Here is a 17,868-nt window from a genome sequence, read left to right on the forward strand (position 1 = left end):
GAGTTAGTACTAAAAAGAAGCAAAGAACTAGTAAAAAGGAGATCAAAAATCCGAAATGATCCTGGACATTGGAAATTACAGAAATGTTGAAGAAAGTTGCCAAATGCCCTCATCAATACCTCAAGGTAGTAGAAATACTACGGGTACTGTGCTCGTCCATATGTTTCTGATCATGTCATGTACTTTATAAAGAATGCTGTTACACCAGAGAAATGGTTATTGATCCTGTCCGACGTCTGTGGCTTTGTGGGACGCGTCCCAGTGAATTTGAGGAGGAAGTGAAGGTAAGAGAACATCCCATGGTTTTAATGAACATATATCATGCCAGGAAATTTATCGAAAGGAAGATACATAGTGTAGACATCGAAATTGTGGTGAAATAAATGTTCACCAACGCATTAAAATTTTGACGTGTCAAGGCATACATGGCATATGCCACGTGTCATACAAATTGTACACATGGTGTGTGACTCAACAAAATAAAAAGAAATACCCTTGGAGGATTACACAAGTTTTTCTTCTCATTTTGGGCAATGACAAGGCAAGCACATTTCAATCCATTGAAGATCAAAACAAGGTTTTCTTCTCATTTTGGGCAATGACAAAGCATGCACATATCAAGTTTAAAATGATATTAAGTGGAAAATTAGGCCATAAAATTACCACTTCAAGTTTAAAATTGTATTAAGTGGGAAATTAGGCAATGGTGCTTGGAAAAGAAAAAAATATTTTGTGGTGGTGATTCATTCTCAAAGCCTATAAATAGGCTTCTACATCAAGGTATCATGAACCAATTCACAAAAAATACATTTCTCTACTCCCAAAATGGAAGAGAATACTCCCCACACATCCAAAATCCTTGAAGCTTTGAAACTCTAAAGCTTTCAAGCATCCAACCTCCCAAATTCAAGCAAATCCCGAAGGATCAAGAAAGCCCTCTTCGTTCTTCGTCAAATCCTCCTTCAAGATCAAGCCCCAACGGCCCTTGAAGAAATTCCTCCTTCAAGATCAAGCCCCAACGGCCCTTGAAGAACTTCCACCAATTCAAGATCAAGCCTCGACGGCCCTTGAAGAAAGTGTTCAACAAATCCACACAACTGTTCATCCTAAGATCAAGCCCCGACAGCCCTTTTGGATCAACAACATCACCAAATCCACATAACTGTTCATCCTAAGATCAAGCCCCAACGGCCCTTTGGATCAACAACATCAACAAATCCACACAATTGTTCATCCTAAGATCAAGCCCCAACGGCCCTTTGGATCAACAACATCACCAAATCCACATAACTGTTCATCCTAAGATTAAGCCCCAACGGCCCTTTGGATCAACAACATCAACAAATCCACACAACTGTTCATCCTAATATCAAGCTCCAACGGCCCTTTGGATCAACAACATCAATAAATCCACACAATTGTTCATCCCAAGATCAAGCCCCGACGGCCCTTGGATCAACAATCATCCATCTTCAAGATCAAGCCCAAAAGCCCTCGAAGATCCGTTCATCATTATTCTTCAAGATCAAGCCCCGACGGCCCTCGAAGAAAGTGTTCTTCAAGCCCCAAAGGCCCTTGAAGAACTTCCACCAATTCAAGATCAAGCCCCGACGACCCTTGAAGAAAGCACCATCGTTCATCATCCGTTCATCCTAAGATCAAGCCCCAACGGCCTTTTGGATCAACAAACGTCGACAAATCCATACATCCAACCGTTCTTCAAGATCAAGCCCAAAAGCCCTTGAAGATCCGTTCATCACTGTTCTTCAAGATCAAGCCCAAAAGCCTTTGAAGATCCGCTCATCACCGTTATTCAAGATTAAGCCTCAACAGCCCTTGAAGAAACACTCATCCTCAAGATCAAGCCCCAACGACTCCTTGAAGATTCGCTCAAATCCACCTTCAAAGATCAAGCCCACGGCCCTTGAAGAAACTTCCAATAGTTCATCCAAAATCAAGCCTCGACGGCCCTTGGATCAACGAAACATCCACAAATCAACACTTTACGGAGATCGAATCAGAGGATCAAATTTGAGAGAGATTGTAACCCAAAATCATCAAACACAAATATTATTTTGTGCATGTTGTTCTTGTCTCTTTCCTTTCATGAATTTTCCGTGTTCACACATAGCCCTATAGAATTTGTATGCCTTTAGTAAGTTCAGTGCTTGAGTTAACCCTATAGATTTTATGAAATACTAGGGTTTGATTTTGTTGGAGTTTTCTAGTATAGTTAGAACTTAGAAACTATTCTGCTTAGTTCTTTTGATTAGGCACACCAGCCAGTCGTGGTGCGGTCTATGTTGTCGAGGAAGCACAATCTGAAAAGCTCAGATTTCAGACGAGTCGTCTTAAGGCAACGAGCGGTCTCAGTCTGCCTGAACGCGGTTTAACTAACTAAATTATTTTTGGAAAGTTACCTGAATTAAGATCTAAATTAGAACAATTGCAACTCATATAGTAGGTTGCAACCTTTGGAAGTGTCTAGATAGTTTAGATACTAGAATTTCAGAAGCATTCATTACGTCTGTTGTCTTCGAGAGAAACATCCAAATTCTAAGGATCAAGTGTTAGAACCTTTTAAAGACAGTTGAATTCTGGTTAGACATCGTTCATTGAACCACTACCACACGACTAGGTTCAAAATTCTGTCCAAGGACATTGCCAAAAAAACCTTTTATCTTTTTCATAACATTCTGATACTGGAGCTCAAATTGAATGAGAAAGGGTTGCTCCCTGTTTAAGTCAAATACAAAGGGAGCTAATATATATATAAGCTGTTGGTCAGACAGAAAAGCAGCAAAGCTTGGTGCGTGGATGGAAGTTTTCATATGGCAACGACTTTGACTTATTCTTTTCTTTTGCTTTTAATTTGCTGATACAGAGTCTTTACTCATCGTATGAACGTCTATACCTAGTTTGTATGCAATTTTAGTGAACTTACACGCCGAAATTAAACCTACTCAACCCTAATATATATATTTAGAACTTTCTACATGTTTATAGGGTTTTAAAATCCGCATTACAGCAGAAGTACCCTCACTAGTATTTAACTAAACGTCTAAAACTGTAAAAATAAAAATTAATATATGCATACATGTCAAGGTGCAATGATTCAAATTTTTATTCTTTTTCATCTTTTTGGGATTGAAAAGTTTTCCAAAAAAAAAAATCAGTATTGACTCATTCTGAACTCTTTTTATTTTTCATTTTCCACAGGGCCTCCACCCAAGGCCAATTCCTGCATCTCAATGGATGCTAGTTTAGAAGGTCAAACATATATGAAGTTGACCCCCATGCAAATTGTCCATCTTAAACTACTTTTATTCATATACTGAAGTAAAAAATATGGACCGGTTCAAGAGGGTCCATGTCCTTGATTCAGACCCTCTTTAATTCAAACTTCAAACACCGCGGCTCCAAGTCAAATTAATCAGACAATTACACACACTAAACTCCAATTAAACCCTAGTTAATTACTAATAACTTCACAATTTTGCATCTCTATATATACCAAACCCTCCCGCTTGTTTATATGTATACAAAAATGGCCTACTTTCTTCGGGAAAAGTACCAAAATGCTGCATTGGTTTTCACAATATTGTTATGCGTATCTGGTTTGCATGAAGTTTTGGCTATGAGGCCATTAGAGGGAGATCACTGGACGGAAAATGATTCTCTTCACGTTCAATCGCTTCGGGGCAAGGCGCCTCCGACCGGGGGCAATCCATGCACTCATATTCCAGGACGCGGCAGTGGACGGTTCACGTTTGAAATGGACGTTGCCGGTGGAGGCCATGCAACGCAAGCGGCTTTCCCAGGCCACGTTATTAGTTTTGCAGCAGCTACCGCTTCTGTTACGCCGATGACACTGAAAAGCAAAGACCAATTTAGTTCTTGATCATCATGGTTTCCCAAGGTAGCTGAATTCAACTATAAATTGAAGAATATTGACATTATAATTTGTAATTGTAATTATTTTATTTTATTTTTTTGTTAAATTTGTTTATTCTTTATTACCTTTGGGAGCTAGCAACCATGCTAAAGCTCAAGCAAGAAGCATGGTTGTTTCTCAACGATGTTAAGGAATCTGATGTTTAACAATTAACAGCAACAGTGCTGAATGAAATTTAAATTTATACGATTCTTTATTTTAATTTCTGGACACTTTTTTTATTAAGTTATATGATGGACTCAGAGAATGCAATTTGTCATGCATGAACAATTATGTAGGTTGTAGGTATGGTCTCCAAGGTTTTAGTCATAGGATGGCATGGGCCTTAAATTTTTGTACGTCTTTCCCTGTTTCATGGGGCTTCTTTTTGCGTATCAAAAACCCTACAAGCTAGCTTATCTTCGACAACATTCCATTCTCGAGACATGGTGAATCTATTAATTAAATAAATAAATAACCAAATTGGACGATATTAAATTAGAGAATTATACAAAACAAACCAAATATTGGACCAATTGAGAGAAAAACTTACGAGGTCCTTGAAGAAAGTTGAGGTTCTACCATAAAACTAATTAGTAATATAGGAAATAGCCCAACCTACTAATAAGCTCATGCAAGGTCTCTTCTCTCATTAATGTGAGATTTATTCTCAACAGTCTTACCGTCCTGATTTTGGTGAACTCTTGAAAAATTGTGTCAGAATTGTCAACAAGATGTATTGTTATTGCTTCATTGTCTCCATAATCTTCGATGGTATCTTTGCTTGGTTTATTGTTGCTCACATAAGCAATCGAGCAAATCATTGACAATGTCGTAGTGACAATGGTGGATACTTCTCAATAGAAATTTCTGAGCAACATTGTTTGGACAAGGAATTTTGGGCTTCTTTTTTCAATAGAAATTTCTAACATCTTTAATGATATAGACAGTTGAGTAGAATATCCTCAAAAACATCAAGAAGTTATTTCAAATGAAACTTTCTTGGCTCCTCCCATAGCCTCTCTAGACCAAAAAATAATAGATAATCGTAACTTGTCACTAACTGTTCCTCTTCATTAAAAAAAAAAATTCACTTATGTTTCATTTGGCTGCCCTAATCTCACTTTTCTCATATGTGATACCAAATTAAAGTACCTGCAGCCTGCATGTCATTATTCTCAACGACTCATTGGTGCAGGGAGTAGGAGATTCCTCATTGACAAAAAAAGCATAAAAAGAATGAAAAAAACTGGCTCTTTTTCATTATCTTTTTATTCGAAGCCATGAGAAATGAAAAGCTTTATTTTGCAGATGTACAACAAGTCCTCCCCTCTGAAAACATTTTTTTTATGTGCAAGAAAAGCGTGTGTTGTACGTGTCCTACCAAAAGCAGAGTGTCAAGCATATGGGACATGTTTCTGCGGCCAGTCACATGGTTAGTGCAGCACGGGAGGAAAACCAAGTACCTTAAGGGGCCCATAGGACCTATTGGTTTATAATAATTTTAGTGTAAACGTCATATCGTCATAAACAACTCTTGTATTTTTATGTAGAATTATACATCATATTATGTATAACACATGTAGTTATCTATTAACATTATAATTTGATTATATGGCGAAATCATTTAAGTCTGATTCAAAATATATCACATATGACATCCATCTAACTTATACATTATTATTTACTCATATTGTAACACGTTAAATGATAACATCGCGTAACAAAATCCGGTTACAACATTTCTCACTAGCTAGGAGCCCAATGGCCATGGGATTTGTTGTGTGAAAAAGGGATTTGGATCCTCTCCTGAGCTAATGGAGAGGATCCTCCTGATCAGTTATCATGAGCCGTTGGATAAAAATCTAACGGCTATAATTATTATAACTTTAAAGAGACTCCCTGTTTATAACCGTTGGATAAAAATCCAACGATCCATGATAACTGATCAGGAAGATCGTCTCTATTAGCTTAGGAGATGATCCAAATCTGTCAAGGGCATGCGGTGTGACATTTCAAGCCAAAATGTACAGGCATGTGGAACTGTGCATGTCATATTGAACGGTATTCTAGCAGCAGCTTAGCTGTCGTTTTGACTGCAAAACCTAGGCATATAATTTGGCACCCTCTTCTATGTGCTTCGACTCCCACAATCCCACCTCCCACCACCACAATTCTAAGCAAATGGTTGGTGACTTGGTTAAATTATTACTTTAGTAAACTACTCAGTATTTAAGGATTCTCAGCCGCTCAGGCTCTGGGGGAGGAGAAGGGAAAAATCTTCAGTGTGTCGGAATCAGTATGGCGAGAACGTTTTTGGCGCATCAACTGGGGTAATACAAGTGATTAGAAATTTTTTTCAAATATTTAACCATTTGTATATTGTCATATTTAATGTACTAGATCGTATTTCTGACATATTGAAAAATTTCTTCAAGAGAATAATAAAGGATCAATATCCCTAAGAATAAAAGAGTAAGACCATGAGATTATGAGTTGTTATGCTTATGACGTTTCCAATGTTGATACTTAAATTTATATGATCTCTATAAGTTGTTATACTTATGTTTATTTCTAATATGAAGACTCAAATCTTATATCGGAGTGAGTATTAATTAGGGTTTCTTTATTGGGGTATAAACTCAACACTGAAATTCAAATTATTTCAAACTCGCACTCTTGTTTGGGTTTGATTGTAACTTTTTAGTTGTGTCATGATTGTGATCATTCTTCCTTTAACAAAACTAAACACATGCTACTGATACATTTATATTTTTAGCTGTTTGATTCTTGATCAAGAATCCAACAAAAAATATCTAAACTTAAATATACCAGTATATAGGAATATAGGATACATCCAAACATGTTACAATTTTCGGGTGTTTTACGAATAACATAGATATTCAGCCCAATGCAAACATTGCATGGGAAGTCAATTTTGATGCTTGAAACATATAACAGTGTCCATCAGAAAAGAAAAATGAAATGAAAAACATAAAATTTGATGCTTTTCTTCGATATACAGACTAGGAAAAGACCAAGAAAGGGGCAGGACAGCTTTTACGGTTTGATATAGAGGAATCAATATTTACAGTCGCAAACAGTATTCCTCAGAATTTGATACTCTATTTTTTCGTACATTTTTTTTTTTAAAAGATACTATAGATAATAGTAGCTTTAGTGATTGTGCCAAGGAACGCTTTGCAATCCTCCACAATTTGTCTGATGGAAGACAAATTGAGGCTGGGATCCCTCAACACCTTCACAATCTGAAATAAAAAACCCCTATCAATTTCAAAAACTAATTTGGTGTTATTCACGCACTTATTTTTATTTTCTATATTTTTTTGTTAATCTTTATCTTTCGATCATTTTCATTATTCGTATCAATGATCGGAAATTAAAAAATATGTGTAAAAAGTAAGAGACAGTGAATATAGCACCACCAAAAGAATATTGCAGATTATGCAGATACTCTTAAAACGAAGATGTTTCTGAACCTGGTCTGTCTTACTCTGAACATTGCACAAACCCTTTTTAAACTGTGCACGAATCTTATTCTTAAATACTGTGTTTTATTAGTTAATTACTTAAGTTTTATTTAATTGTTATTTGCAGGTGGAACCAGAAACCAGATATTCCTGATTAGGATAATGATACTGTGCTTTGTAAGTTGTATAAATATATAATTTCTGGTGTAATTCCATCACGTCCTCGGTAATACTGAGCTAATAAAATATATATTAGCAAACCCTAATATAATAAGATGAGACACAGTCACGTGGCTGCTATCGAGGAGACATACTTTCTGGGATCCTGACAGGTGCCAAAATAATATATATCACCCCACCAGAAAGGCCTAGTGAATCCTGAGAAAATAAAGTACGTACAATGTGTAAGTATGTATATATGGGGTGAAGTTTGAACTATGGGAGTCTCCTGTCGCTGTACATGCCAGCCCAGTAAAATTCCACCTACGTAGTACAAGTCCAAATGCTAGGGCCGGTCCTGAGTTTTTGGGTGTTCAGTGCGAAAATTCAAAATATGTCATTTTTTAATATGGAAACATATGTTTTAAAAAATGTTTAACGAGGGCTAGAACCCAGTCGAAGCTGGGGGGCCAGACCCTCACGTCTAAATTATATTACTTGAGAAAATATACAACGGGGGGACATAGTACCTAAACCCCGACAATCAAGAATACAATCATATACAACCACTCCTAGCAAAACTCCTTGAAATTTCAACCTTTAAGAAATTGTCTTTTGCCATTTTTTGAAGCAAAATCATCAATTATATCATCATACTCCAAGTCTTCAATCTCATCATTTTCAATGCATAAGATTGCTAATCCATTTAGCATATCTTGAGTCATAATGGTCCGCAAGTAAGATTTTAATAATTTCAATTTTGAAAAACTTCTTTCTGCAAATGTCACGGTTACAGGTACAGTCAACAATACACGATAAGCAATCAAGACATTAGGATACATGTCAGTTTCTTTTACAAAGTTTGCTATTTCCATAGATGTCCAAGGGTTATTAGAGAGAAATGCTTTTTCAGGTAACATTATTTGCAACACCTATAATTCGGAACATAAGTCGGCTAGCAAATGCACAGGGTAGTCCTCCTCCACAGTTTTATTCTTTTTGACTCCTCTCAGTGAAAACTACAGAGATGAGATCAAATTAAAGAGTAAAAGTTTGGGTTTCTAATCCGAATGTGTGCTATTGGTTGATTATCTCTGTTCAAATGCAGCAAATAACCAATCGTTTCGGCCTTAGGGTTTATGTTAGTCCCTAGGGTTATATCTTCACTCTTTTATCTCCTTCAGAGGATAAATAGACAATATGAATAACTTTCAGGGAATGATAATATTAGAGTTGTGATATTTTTAATCATGCAAGCACAGCTGTATTGTGTTGAAAAATTATAATGCATGATAATATATACGTGAATAACTTTGACACTGCAAGAATAGCTTTTCCTTTATAATTTCTCACAAACCTTATATATCTGGTTATTGGCCATAGCATCGTTTAGAGACAAAGATTCCTAATGCTAATCCCCTTGTGGTTATCATAATTTTGGTAATGTAGCAATAAGTATCGTGCATGCAAAATGCTACATCAGTCCCTTCGAACGTGAATTTATTTAGACTATTCATATTTATGTAACTCAGAAAAATATTAACAATAAGAATCAGTACTCGTCATTGGTGCATTACTGTAATGGTCAACCCTAGTGAGACTTAAAATCACGGGTCGAAGAGCGGAGGAAGCTCTGAGTGCTAGTACTGTAGTAGAGTACACAGCTGTGGATATATTTGGTCTTGGCAGATAATAATGAGCAGGCGCGTGGAGGTAGAGCTAGGGTTTGGCACAGGTCGGGAGGGAAGGTCAGGGACAAGACCCAGGACCTATATGCAAAGGTGGCAAAAGCATGAAAGTGAAAAGAAAATAAAGCTAATGTCTAAAGGAAAAGACAGGATTGGAATATGAGTGCACAAAACAATTGAGACACCCCAACCACCCATCATGTTATCAAAGCTGGGAGCACCACCAACCTTACCTATATATCCATCTATCTCCTTCATGATTCGACTTCACTAGTTATTCACCCAATAATATGTTCCTTTTCTTTCCAAGTTTCCAACACTTCCAACACCATGGACTCTGGGATCCCTCTTAAGTAGAGCACAATAATTCATATAACCTAGCTTTTTATCATATCTCAAATTATAACCCTAATTTTTAACATGAAAAAGATAATTATTGTGGAGATATTTATGTACAAAATGAGGTAAATGTTCAGATTTCATGCTACAACGCGTGATTGATTTATATATTGTTTCTTTGACATCAAGTTTTACCTTTTAATTAGGTATTTTTTTTAGATTTGGCTAACGAGTCGTGTTTTTATGTCATACATATTATATTAACAGATAATATCGTGTCAAATTTGTTATCTTAATGACTTTTTAACAAGTGACCCGATAATAACCCAACTCATTAACAGGTTGTGTCGTTTCGTGTTGGGTTAATGGATCATGAAAAAAAAATTCATGTCTAATGTATAGACTTGGAAAACGGGTCATGTTCTTGTCGTTTATATGTCATATCATTTATCTTAACGAGAATCTTAACATGTGATATCCTTTATCTTAACGAGAATCTTAACAAATGACCTGATAACGACTCAATTCATTAAAATATAACCCAATAATGATCCGAATCGTTAATGGATTAACCTAAAATGTATTTTTTTTCGTATTATTTCATGTCGAATCAACGAATCGTGCAAAAATTATCATGCTCCACATGCATAAGAAAGTAGGGCAACTTGTTACTGTTAGAAGGAAAGCATCGTATGGTAATGGTTCAGTGACTTTCTGCCCCCACAAACCACAAAAAGAAATTGGCCAGTTAAGCCTTTTAAGATTTTTTTACCTTTTTCACATGACATTGTCACATTGCAACCGTAGCATCCCACAACCACAAAAATGCAACGTAGCATCTCGTCCCACAACCACAAAAAGAAGCTGCCCAGCATGACCTTTTAAGATAGTTAGATGGCATCGATATTCTCCTTCCGTGTTATCATATTTTAACTGTTTCATATATGATTTGCTTGAAATACTGCAACAGGGGCATCCTATGCAATTTCTTCCCAACAACCAGAAAAAGAGCTGCACAGCTGACCCTTTTAAGATAGTTAGATGCTCTCCTATTGGAGGCGTGTCTAGCTAAGGGGATAACTTTGAAAGTAGCTTTAACACTGCTAATCCATTGAGGGGCCCTAATGTGGGAGAGAGAGGATAGTTGGAAATGGAGTGGAGGACACCAGAGGTACAGGGCATGTGAACTCTTTGGGGTCCCTTTCCTGGCCAGATCATATTTTCCAGGATATAATGAATACATGATGAATCATGCATGCAGATGTCAATATATTTCTTCCACATATTCTTCAAATTATTAACTGATATGAGATAAAAAAACCAAATAAATATCTTCCTTTGAGGTGTTGAAGTAACTGGTCGAGTAGTTCAGCAAATATCACACTTCTACTTAACAAAAAAAGAATATCTACATTTCAATTAGTGTGCATCTGATGATAGTGCTGTAAGATCACCTAGCTGTGACATTTTGCAGTAAATTTCTTGCCTAGCCAAATGGAAATGATTAAAACACTTGCACAAATTCCATGGTTATATGCGGTAACTTTGTTTTCAGGAGAAAACTAATCTAGGGCATGATACATATTTCTATATCAACCGCAATACCGGATGTATGATACATAGTTATGTTAGAGTAAATGTAGAAATATAGAGAATAATCCAAATGATGACTTTGAGATACGAATTAGATCGTTTTCTTAAAGTGTTATTGACCCCCACTCGAATGAGTTTGCTAAAAGGTTCTTGGCAAATCACTTCCAGGATATAACAAAGTATGGAATATTCGATTAGCAAAACCGAATTATATTCCCTTAGAAATAACTAGAAATAAATTGGATGAAAGTAATGGAGAGAGAAGAGAGTAAGGAATGCATAAACAAATCTCTGAAAAATTGTGTGTGAAACATTATGTCACAATAGGTATTTATAGGTATTAAAGCACCCGTTCATCGAGTTCTTTCATTTTAGTTGAAGATATACAACATTTTTTAATAGTGTTAACCCAAAAGACATGTCTTTTATTTAGAATTTTCAGAAAATAAATATTGACTAATTACATCTTTTAATTATACTCATACAATTTGAGTAAACATCATATCCTTTAACCAAGAGTTGCAGTTCAACCAAAAGATACAAGGTTGAATTAATTCAACCTTTTGGTACTATTATTTTCGCACACACATGCTGCACAATGCAGCACCAAGTCACATATATATAATATATTTAACCAAGAGTTGCATTTCAACCAAAAGATACAAGTTTGAATTAAATTCAACCTTTCGATACTATTATTTTCGCACACACACACATATATATATATATATTCACTCGAAGAGAAGCAACGGTTGGGCATATACCTAACTTTTCAGCTAACGAATATATGAATATATTCTTGAAATATTCAACAAGTTATATACTCTAAGTAACATTTAAAAATCTCTTCGATAAGTTAGAGTCCCTAAATCTCCAAAAACTGGGTTTTTGGTAGGAATAATTTACCAATTCATTTTAAAGTAGTATTGGTACAGTCAAAGTACACAATGTTGTATATTGTGCAGGAGAATGATTTATGCACCGTTTACAATCGGAGCCCAAATGTTATATTTTGGGGGTGCGACTCAAAGATTCTAAATAAATATCCAAAGAATAATGGTTTGCTTCTGCTGCTTGCAGTTGCAGAAAAAAGTATGGAGGCAAGCAAGTGAGATCACGTGCCTAGCATCTGGAGAAGAGCGCGTGGGCATTGGTGAATGCAAAGGAAAGGAGCTTTCATGGAATCTATTGACGAAGCCAATACGTCATCAACATTAACAAGAGAGACCACAAGGGTTTGGACTCGAGCTGTGAGTCCAAATAACCCAACAGGCATTGCTGTGACCTATCATGTATGAAAATCCTAGTGGTACTAACATATCTTCATGTTTTTTGGATGGGTGTGATATTCACACATTCCTTTTCACTTCTCTCATACTTTTTTAATTTTCGGCCGTCAGATCGAATGAATTAAAGAAGATCAAAGGACAAAAATTAACAAGGGTGTGAGAGAAGTAAAAAGGGGTATATGGATAGCACACATCTTTTCGGATAATCATATCTTCATGTTTGATCCCTTGTGTTCTTTATAGGTCACGTTGCCCTAGTTACTTTATAATGAGCATGTTGCTGTGACGATATCTTAAGTCAATTTCGTGTTATTAAGTATGATTCAAGTGGAATTAAGTTATAATTGTGATGCTATAACCTATCACCTATAACATGTGAATGTGATGATAGTATCAACATTTCTTCTTGTTTAATTCAATTATTTTAGCATACTAACTTATCCAACTAAGATGTTACAATGACGATATTTCAAGTCAATCATATTTGCAGCACAGATCCACATAGGGACCCAAATGGCCCTGGAACCCTTCAGAGGTTTTTTTTGGGGGGGGGGGAATAGCAAGCAAAGGTCCTGCAAGTATCCTTTTGGATGTTGGCATGTGACTCTTGTGCTCAACAAGTATTTGATATAATGTTTCTCGATGTTAAATAGTACCCGGCTGGGGATCTTGAGAGAACTTAGTAGGGCCACTCGACAACACTTAGTAGATGTGGCTCGATAGAGGACGAGATGCACACCACATGCCTGACAAAATGCAAAACTGAAAAAAAATATACAAGATTTGTGCGTTGTGCGCTTTATTTTCTTTTCCAATCAGACCTCAAAGTTAGAACCTTAGATCTGTCAATACATGCATGGTTACATTCAGTTTACATGCAACTAGATGTAAAGTTTGTAAACTGTGACAATTTTCTAAATCAATCACACATGGTTAAATTTAACTTACCTATCTATAACGGAGTGTAATTGCAATCATTTTCTAAGCTAATCATGCACGATCAAGTTCAATTTATGTACACCGAGAATGTAACTAAAACGGTATCCAAGGACCCAAACCACTCATAAAGTGCCATGTAAAAAAGCTAAAACACATTGCAAGCTTAATTGACTTGAGCTATGCTTATGGATTGTAGGTGAATTTCTCTCCTCCACGTCTTACAAGAAGAGAGAGGAGATAGATAGAAGAAACTGATGCCGAAAACCAAAACCAAGCAAAACTCCAAAAACACATTATTTGCAATTCATTTGATTCGATGATCAGAAATTAAGAGAGCGTTTTGAAAGTAAAAGGTGGGGGCGTAAATACACTCTCTCTCTCTCTCCGCGCCTATATCTGTGCGGAGGTGGTGTCATTGTATGTCGGGAGAGAAAGTGAAAACACAGAGAGAAAAATAGAAAATAGAAGAAAAGAAAAAGCAAAGGCATCTGTCAAAACTGTCTCTCTATTTGGTTGCACTCTTTGCAGTAAGTGTGGCATCTCAACTCTGTAAAAAAAAAGCTCTGTTCCTACTTTAGGAGTGAGAAAGTTAGAGAGAGAAACAAAGAGAGAGTGTCTTTCTGTTTGTGGTAGAGGAGCAGAGCAGAGAGGTCGACATATATAAAAGAGAGATGCAGCAGCACCTGATGCAGATGCAGCCTATGATGGCAGCCTATTATCCCAACAACGTCACTACCGATCACATTCAGCAGGTCCTCCTCCTCCTCCTCCTCTGCTTTTTGCTCGGTTTTTTTTTTTGCTTCTGCACTTCCATTTGGTTTTTGGTTTCTCCTGCCATTTTCTGTATCCACTTATTTAAAATAAATTAATTTACCCCCCTTTTCTAATCTCTGAAGTATTGATTTTTGGTATGCTTAATGGGTTTTTCTTGTTTGATTCCTCTTGGTTTTTTCTAATGGACTATATAGACATATATGATGGTATGTACATGTATCAATGGATGTTTCTTCTGATTTTTTGAAAGTTTCTTCATAACCTCATCAAGCTAGTTTCTTTGTCTGTTGCCAAGTTTGTGTCCTGTTTCTTAGTGAAGTTTAAATGGGTGTTGAGGATGCATACCTGGGTTAGGCCATTTGGTTGCGACGGTGTGCCTATCCCCTTGCACCAAGTTCGAATCCTCCTCCCGATAGTTTAGAATATCGTCTCATAAGAAAAAAGGGTGATGAGAACTGATAAATGGTTTCTTTTCATGTTGGATATTTTGATTTACTATACATGTTATTTATTGTGTGTAGATTTAAACTTCGGCTCGTTTGGAAGTGCTTGTAAAATATAAGCGATTATGATGAAAATGTTTTTGTAATCGATCCTTAGTAAAAATGCAAAGTGAATCCTGAAAATGCGTTTGCAGTTGCAGGAAGCACTTTAAGTGTTTTGGGCACACTTCTAAACGAGCCCGATTCTTCTGTCTGTTGGAAATAGTGATTACTCACATAACCATGCATTTTCTTGTGCCTCATGAGTTTATCTGGTGTCCTTCCGGCTGCAACCTAACTTAAAGAGTGCTGCTTTTGTTTCTGTTTTGACAAGTTGTGACTAGTGAACTAGACTTTGTGCTTTCATTTACGCGTCGGTCTCTTGAAAAATCTTTGATGGCATCACTAGAATTATGAAAGTATTTAGCTTGATCCTTACAGATTGCATTTACAATATGTGCATCTGTTTTGGTTGGCCATTTGATTCCATTAATTTTGTAGGACATAAGTTGAAGGTTTTGCTAGTTTCTTCACATCATTCTCCTCGTAGATATATTACTATTTTGGACCAAATTGGCTGATCTAGTTTAGATTTCAAGTTGCACAGAAAAATTCGTTACGAAATAGCAAATTAGCATAATCAAAGACTAATCATTTGTAGTTGCACCGAAATGGTAGCTATGGATTGGTTTAAAACTATGATTATCTGCTTAAAGTGCTCGTTTGGCATGTTCTTCGGGCACCAAAACAGCGAAACCTTCAGGATTCTGTTCCTTTGAATGTTTCTAACGCAGGTCACGTCTTCATCTTGTTATCGAGCATGTTTCCAGTGTCGGGTTTCAGATAAGTGTGCAGCTATTTTGTCGACCCTGCAAAAGTTTGTCTAGTGATAGGAACTAGTGACCAATAATCTTTCTTTTGCACAGCAATGGTGTCTTTTTCTATTTGTCTCTTTCGGAATGTATCACTTGCCCCAGTTGCTTACTTCCATCTTTCTCATAAATTTGAGTAAGCAGTGTTGTTGGATTGATTCAGTTGGTTTGGTTACACATACTACTAATAATCGTACTTTGATTCTGTTCGTTAGCGTTACTGTGAATTTCTTACTCAGAAATTTTAGAACCTTTTCGCTTACCGCTCTTCTGGTCTGTATTATATTCTTGTTATCCTATTGTTAAATACCTTCTTTAAACTTTCCTGCAGTACTTGGACGAGAACAAGTCGTTGATTCTGAAGATTGTTGAGAGCCAGAATAACGGGAAACTGAGTGAATGTGCAGAGTGAGCATTTTATTTCTTAATTAACTGCTGCTTTGCTTATCTTTTGTTATCACTGAGTGCTATTCATTAGCTGCATGCTGTAAGCTGACACCCTCTTGCCTACAGTATCGGATTTATGAGCATGCATCATTTAGTTTAATGGATACTATCGATTTCCACGAATGATGATTCTGTTTAGTGTGGCAAACTTCTGTTTTGAGTATGTACTTTGTCGGAAGGATGCCGTAAATTCTTACCATGGCATAAATTAAGCCTTTTTGAAGGATGCCACTAAATTACTGCAAGTGATGGATGCCATTTATAACTATTTCGAGTACATAAAAGGTTGCGAAAACATCGTTTTAGTTGAACTCTGATTGCTATATATATATATATATATATATATATGTTAGGCTCGTTTTAGCTTGTGTCAAAAAGCAGAATTCTTGTGTTTAAACTGCTAGATGGGTCAGTAATCGTTTGCAATTATTGCAGGAACCAAGCAAGGCTACAGCGGAATCTGATGTACCTGGCTGCCATTGCTGATTCACAACCCCAGCCTCCTACCATGCATCCTCAGGTACAAAACCTCATTTGCGAAAAAAACTAATAAACTTGAAGGGCATCGACTGAATCTGTTAAGTGTCACCGCGTAATTCAGTGTCCCGAAATTGTGCATTTCCTGATTGTTTTCATGAAATGCTTTGTAGTACTCTTCCACCGGCATGATGCAGCCAGGAGCACATTACATGCAGCAGCAAGCAGCTCAGCAGATGACACCACAATCGCTCATGGCTGCGCGCTCTTCCATGATGTACTCCCAGCATCCGTTTTCAGCTCTGCAGCAACAAGCCCTGCATAGCCAACTTGCTATGACTGCTGGAGGAAGCGCGGGTCTGCACATGCTCGGGAATGAGGGAAATAATGCTGGAGGGAGCGGGCAACTTGGGGCTGGAGGGTTTGGTGATTATGGGCGCAGCTCTCCTGGAGAAGGCATGCATAGGAGGATGGCCGGTGGGAGTAAGCAAGATATGGATGGGCGCGGCGGGAGCTCTGGAAGCCACGGTGGAGATGGGGGTGAGACTCTTTACCTGAAATCGACCGATGATGGAAATTAAGCGGTGAAATGATGGACATTTTGGTCTGTTAGCATCTGAACTTAGGGAATTAGGTGAGGAAACGAAGTTAGCCGAGGAGGGGGAAAAAACTTGCTGCTTAAGACACTTGTGTTTTTATCTGTTTAGTGTTTATCCTCAAAACTTGAACTATGGTTATTTTAGTGAGACAATGCAGTTATGGTAGTATATCATGTAAATTTTTGCAGGCTAACTTCTTGATGCGCTTTCATTTTTTATGTTGAAATTTTCGTGCTCAATTCGCTGGGTTATTATGAATCAAGATTTCAGAGAGACGGATCAACAATCTTCTGCTAATCAACACTAATAGTTAAAAAGGGACGCAGAATCTCTGCTTTCCCACTTCCCGTGCCCTGTTGTGTCCTCTTGTTTTGTGTGGTCACGGTTAAGCCACGTCAACATTTTATATATATATTTTTTATAGAGATAATAAGACAAAAATGAATAGTAATATAAAATATTGACGTGGTTTAACAGTAATCACACAAATAAAATGGCACGGAAGGACACGAGAAGTGAGAACGCAGAGAATCTGCCTCTGTTTAAAAAAAGCCTACAACTTGCAGTATCGTACAATACAGCAGGTGTGGACGTTTATCACAAAACGGTCTCATTACAATTAGTAGTTGATCTATTAGTTATATGTTATGTCAAATTTCTGGCGCTGAATTTTTTACATTCTTCAACATAGCGATCACTTCAAATGTAGGTGTTTGCGAATTAAACTCGAAATTAAATATTGATTTTACTTCCCTAATGTAGTAAGGTACAGTATAAGCTTGCAA

The 17,868-nt window shown here is 36.9% G+C and overlaps 1 protein-coding gene across 1 annotated transcript; it reads left to right on the top strand.

Annotated features, from left to right (window-relative positions):
- The first annotated feature begins 13,717 nt into the window (after nt 1–13,717).
- Nucleotides 13,718–17,276, top strand: LOC103423582 (GRF1-interacting factor 1-like). The gene is made up of 4 exons (XM_008361670.4): nt 13,718–14,184; nt 15,892–15,968; nt 16,443–16,527; nt 16,658–17,276. The coding sequence occupies exons 1-4, from the start codon at nt 14,104–14,106 to the stop codon at nt 17,063–17,065; spliced, it is 651 nt and encodes a 216-aa protein (XP_008359892.1). The 5' UTR covers nt 13,718–14,103; the 3' UTR covers nt 17,066–17,276.
- The last annotated feature ends 592 nt before the right edge of the window (nt 17,277–17,868 follow it).

Source organism: Malus domestica, chromosome 12 (assembly GCF_042453785.1).
Source record: "Malus domestica chromosome 12, GDT2T_hap1".
NCBI classification, from domain to species: domain Eukaryota; kingdom Viridiplantae; phylum Streptophyta; class Magnoliopsida; order Rosales; family Rosaceae; genus Malus; species Malus domestica.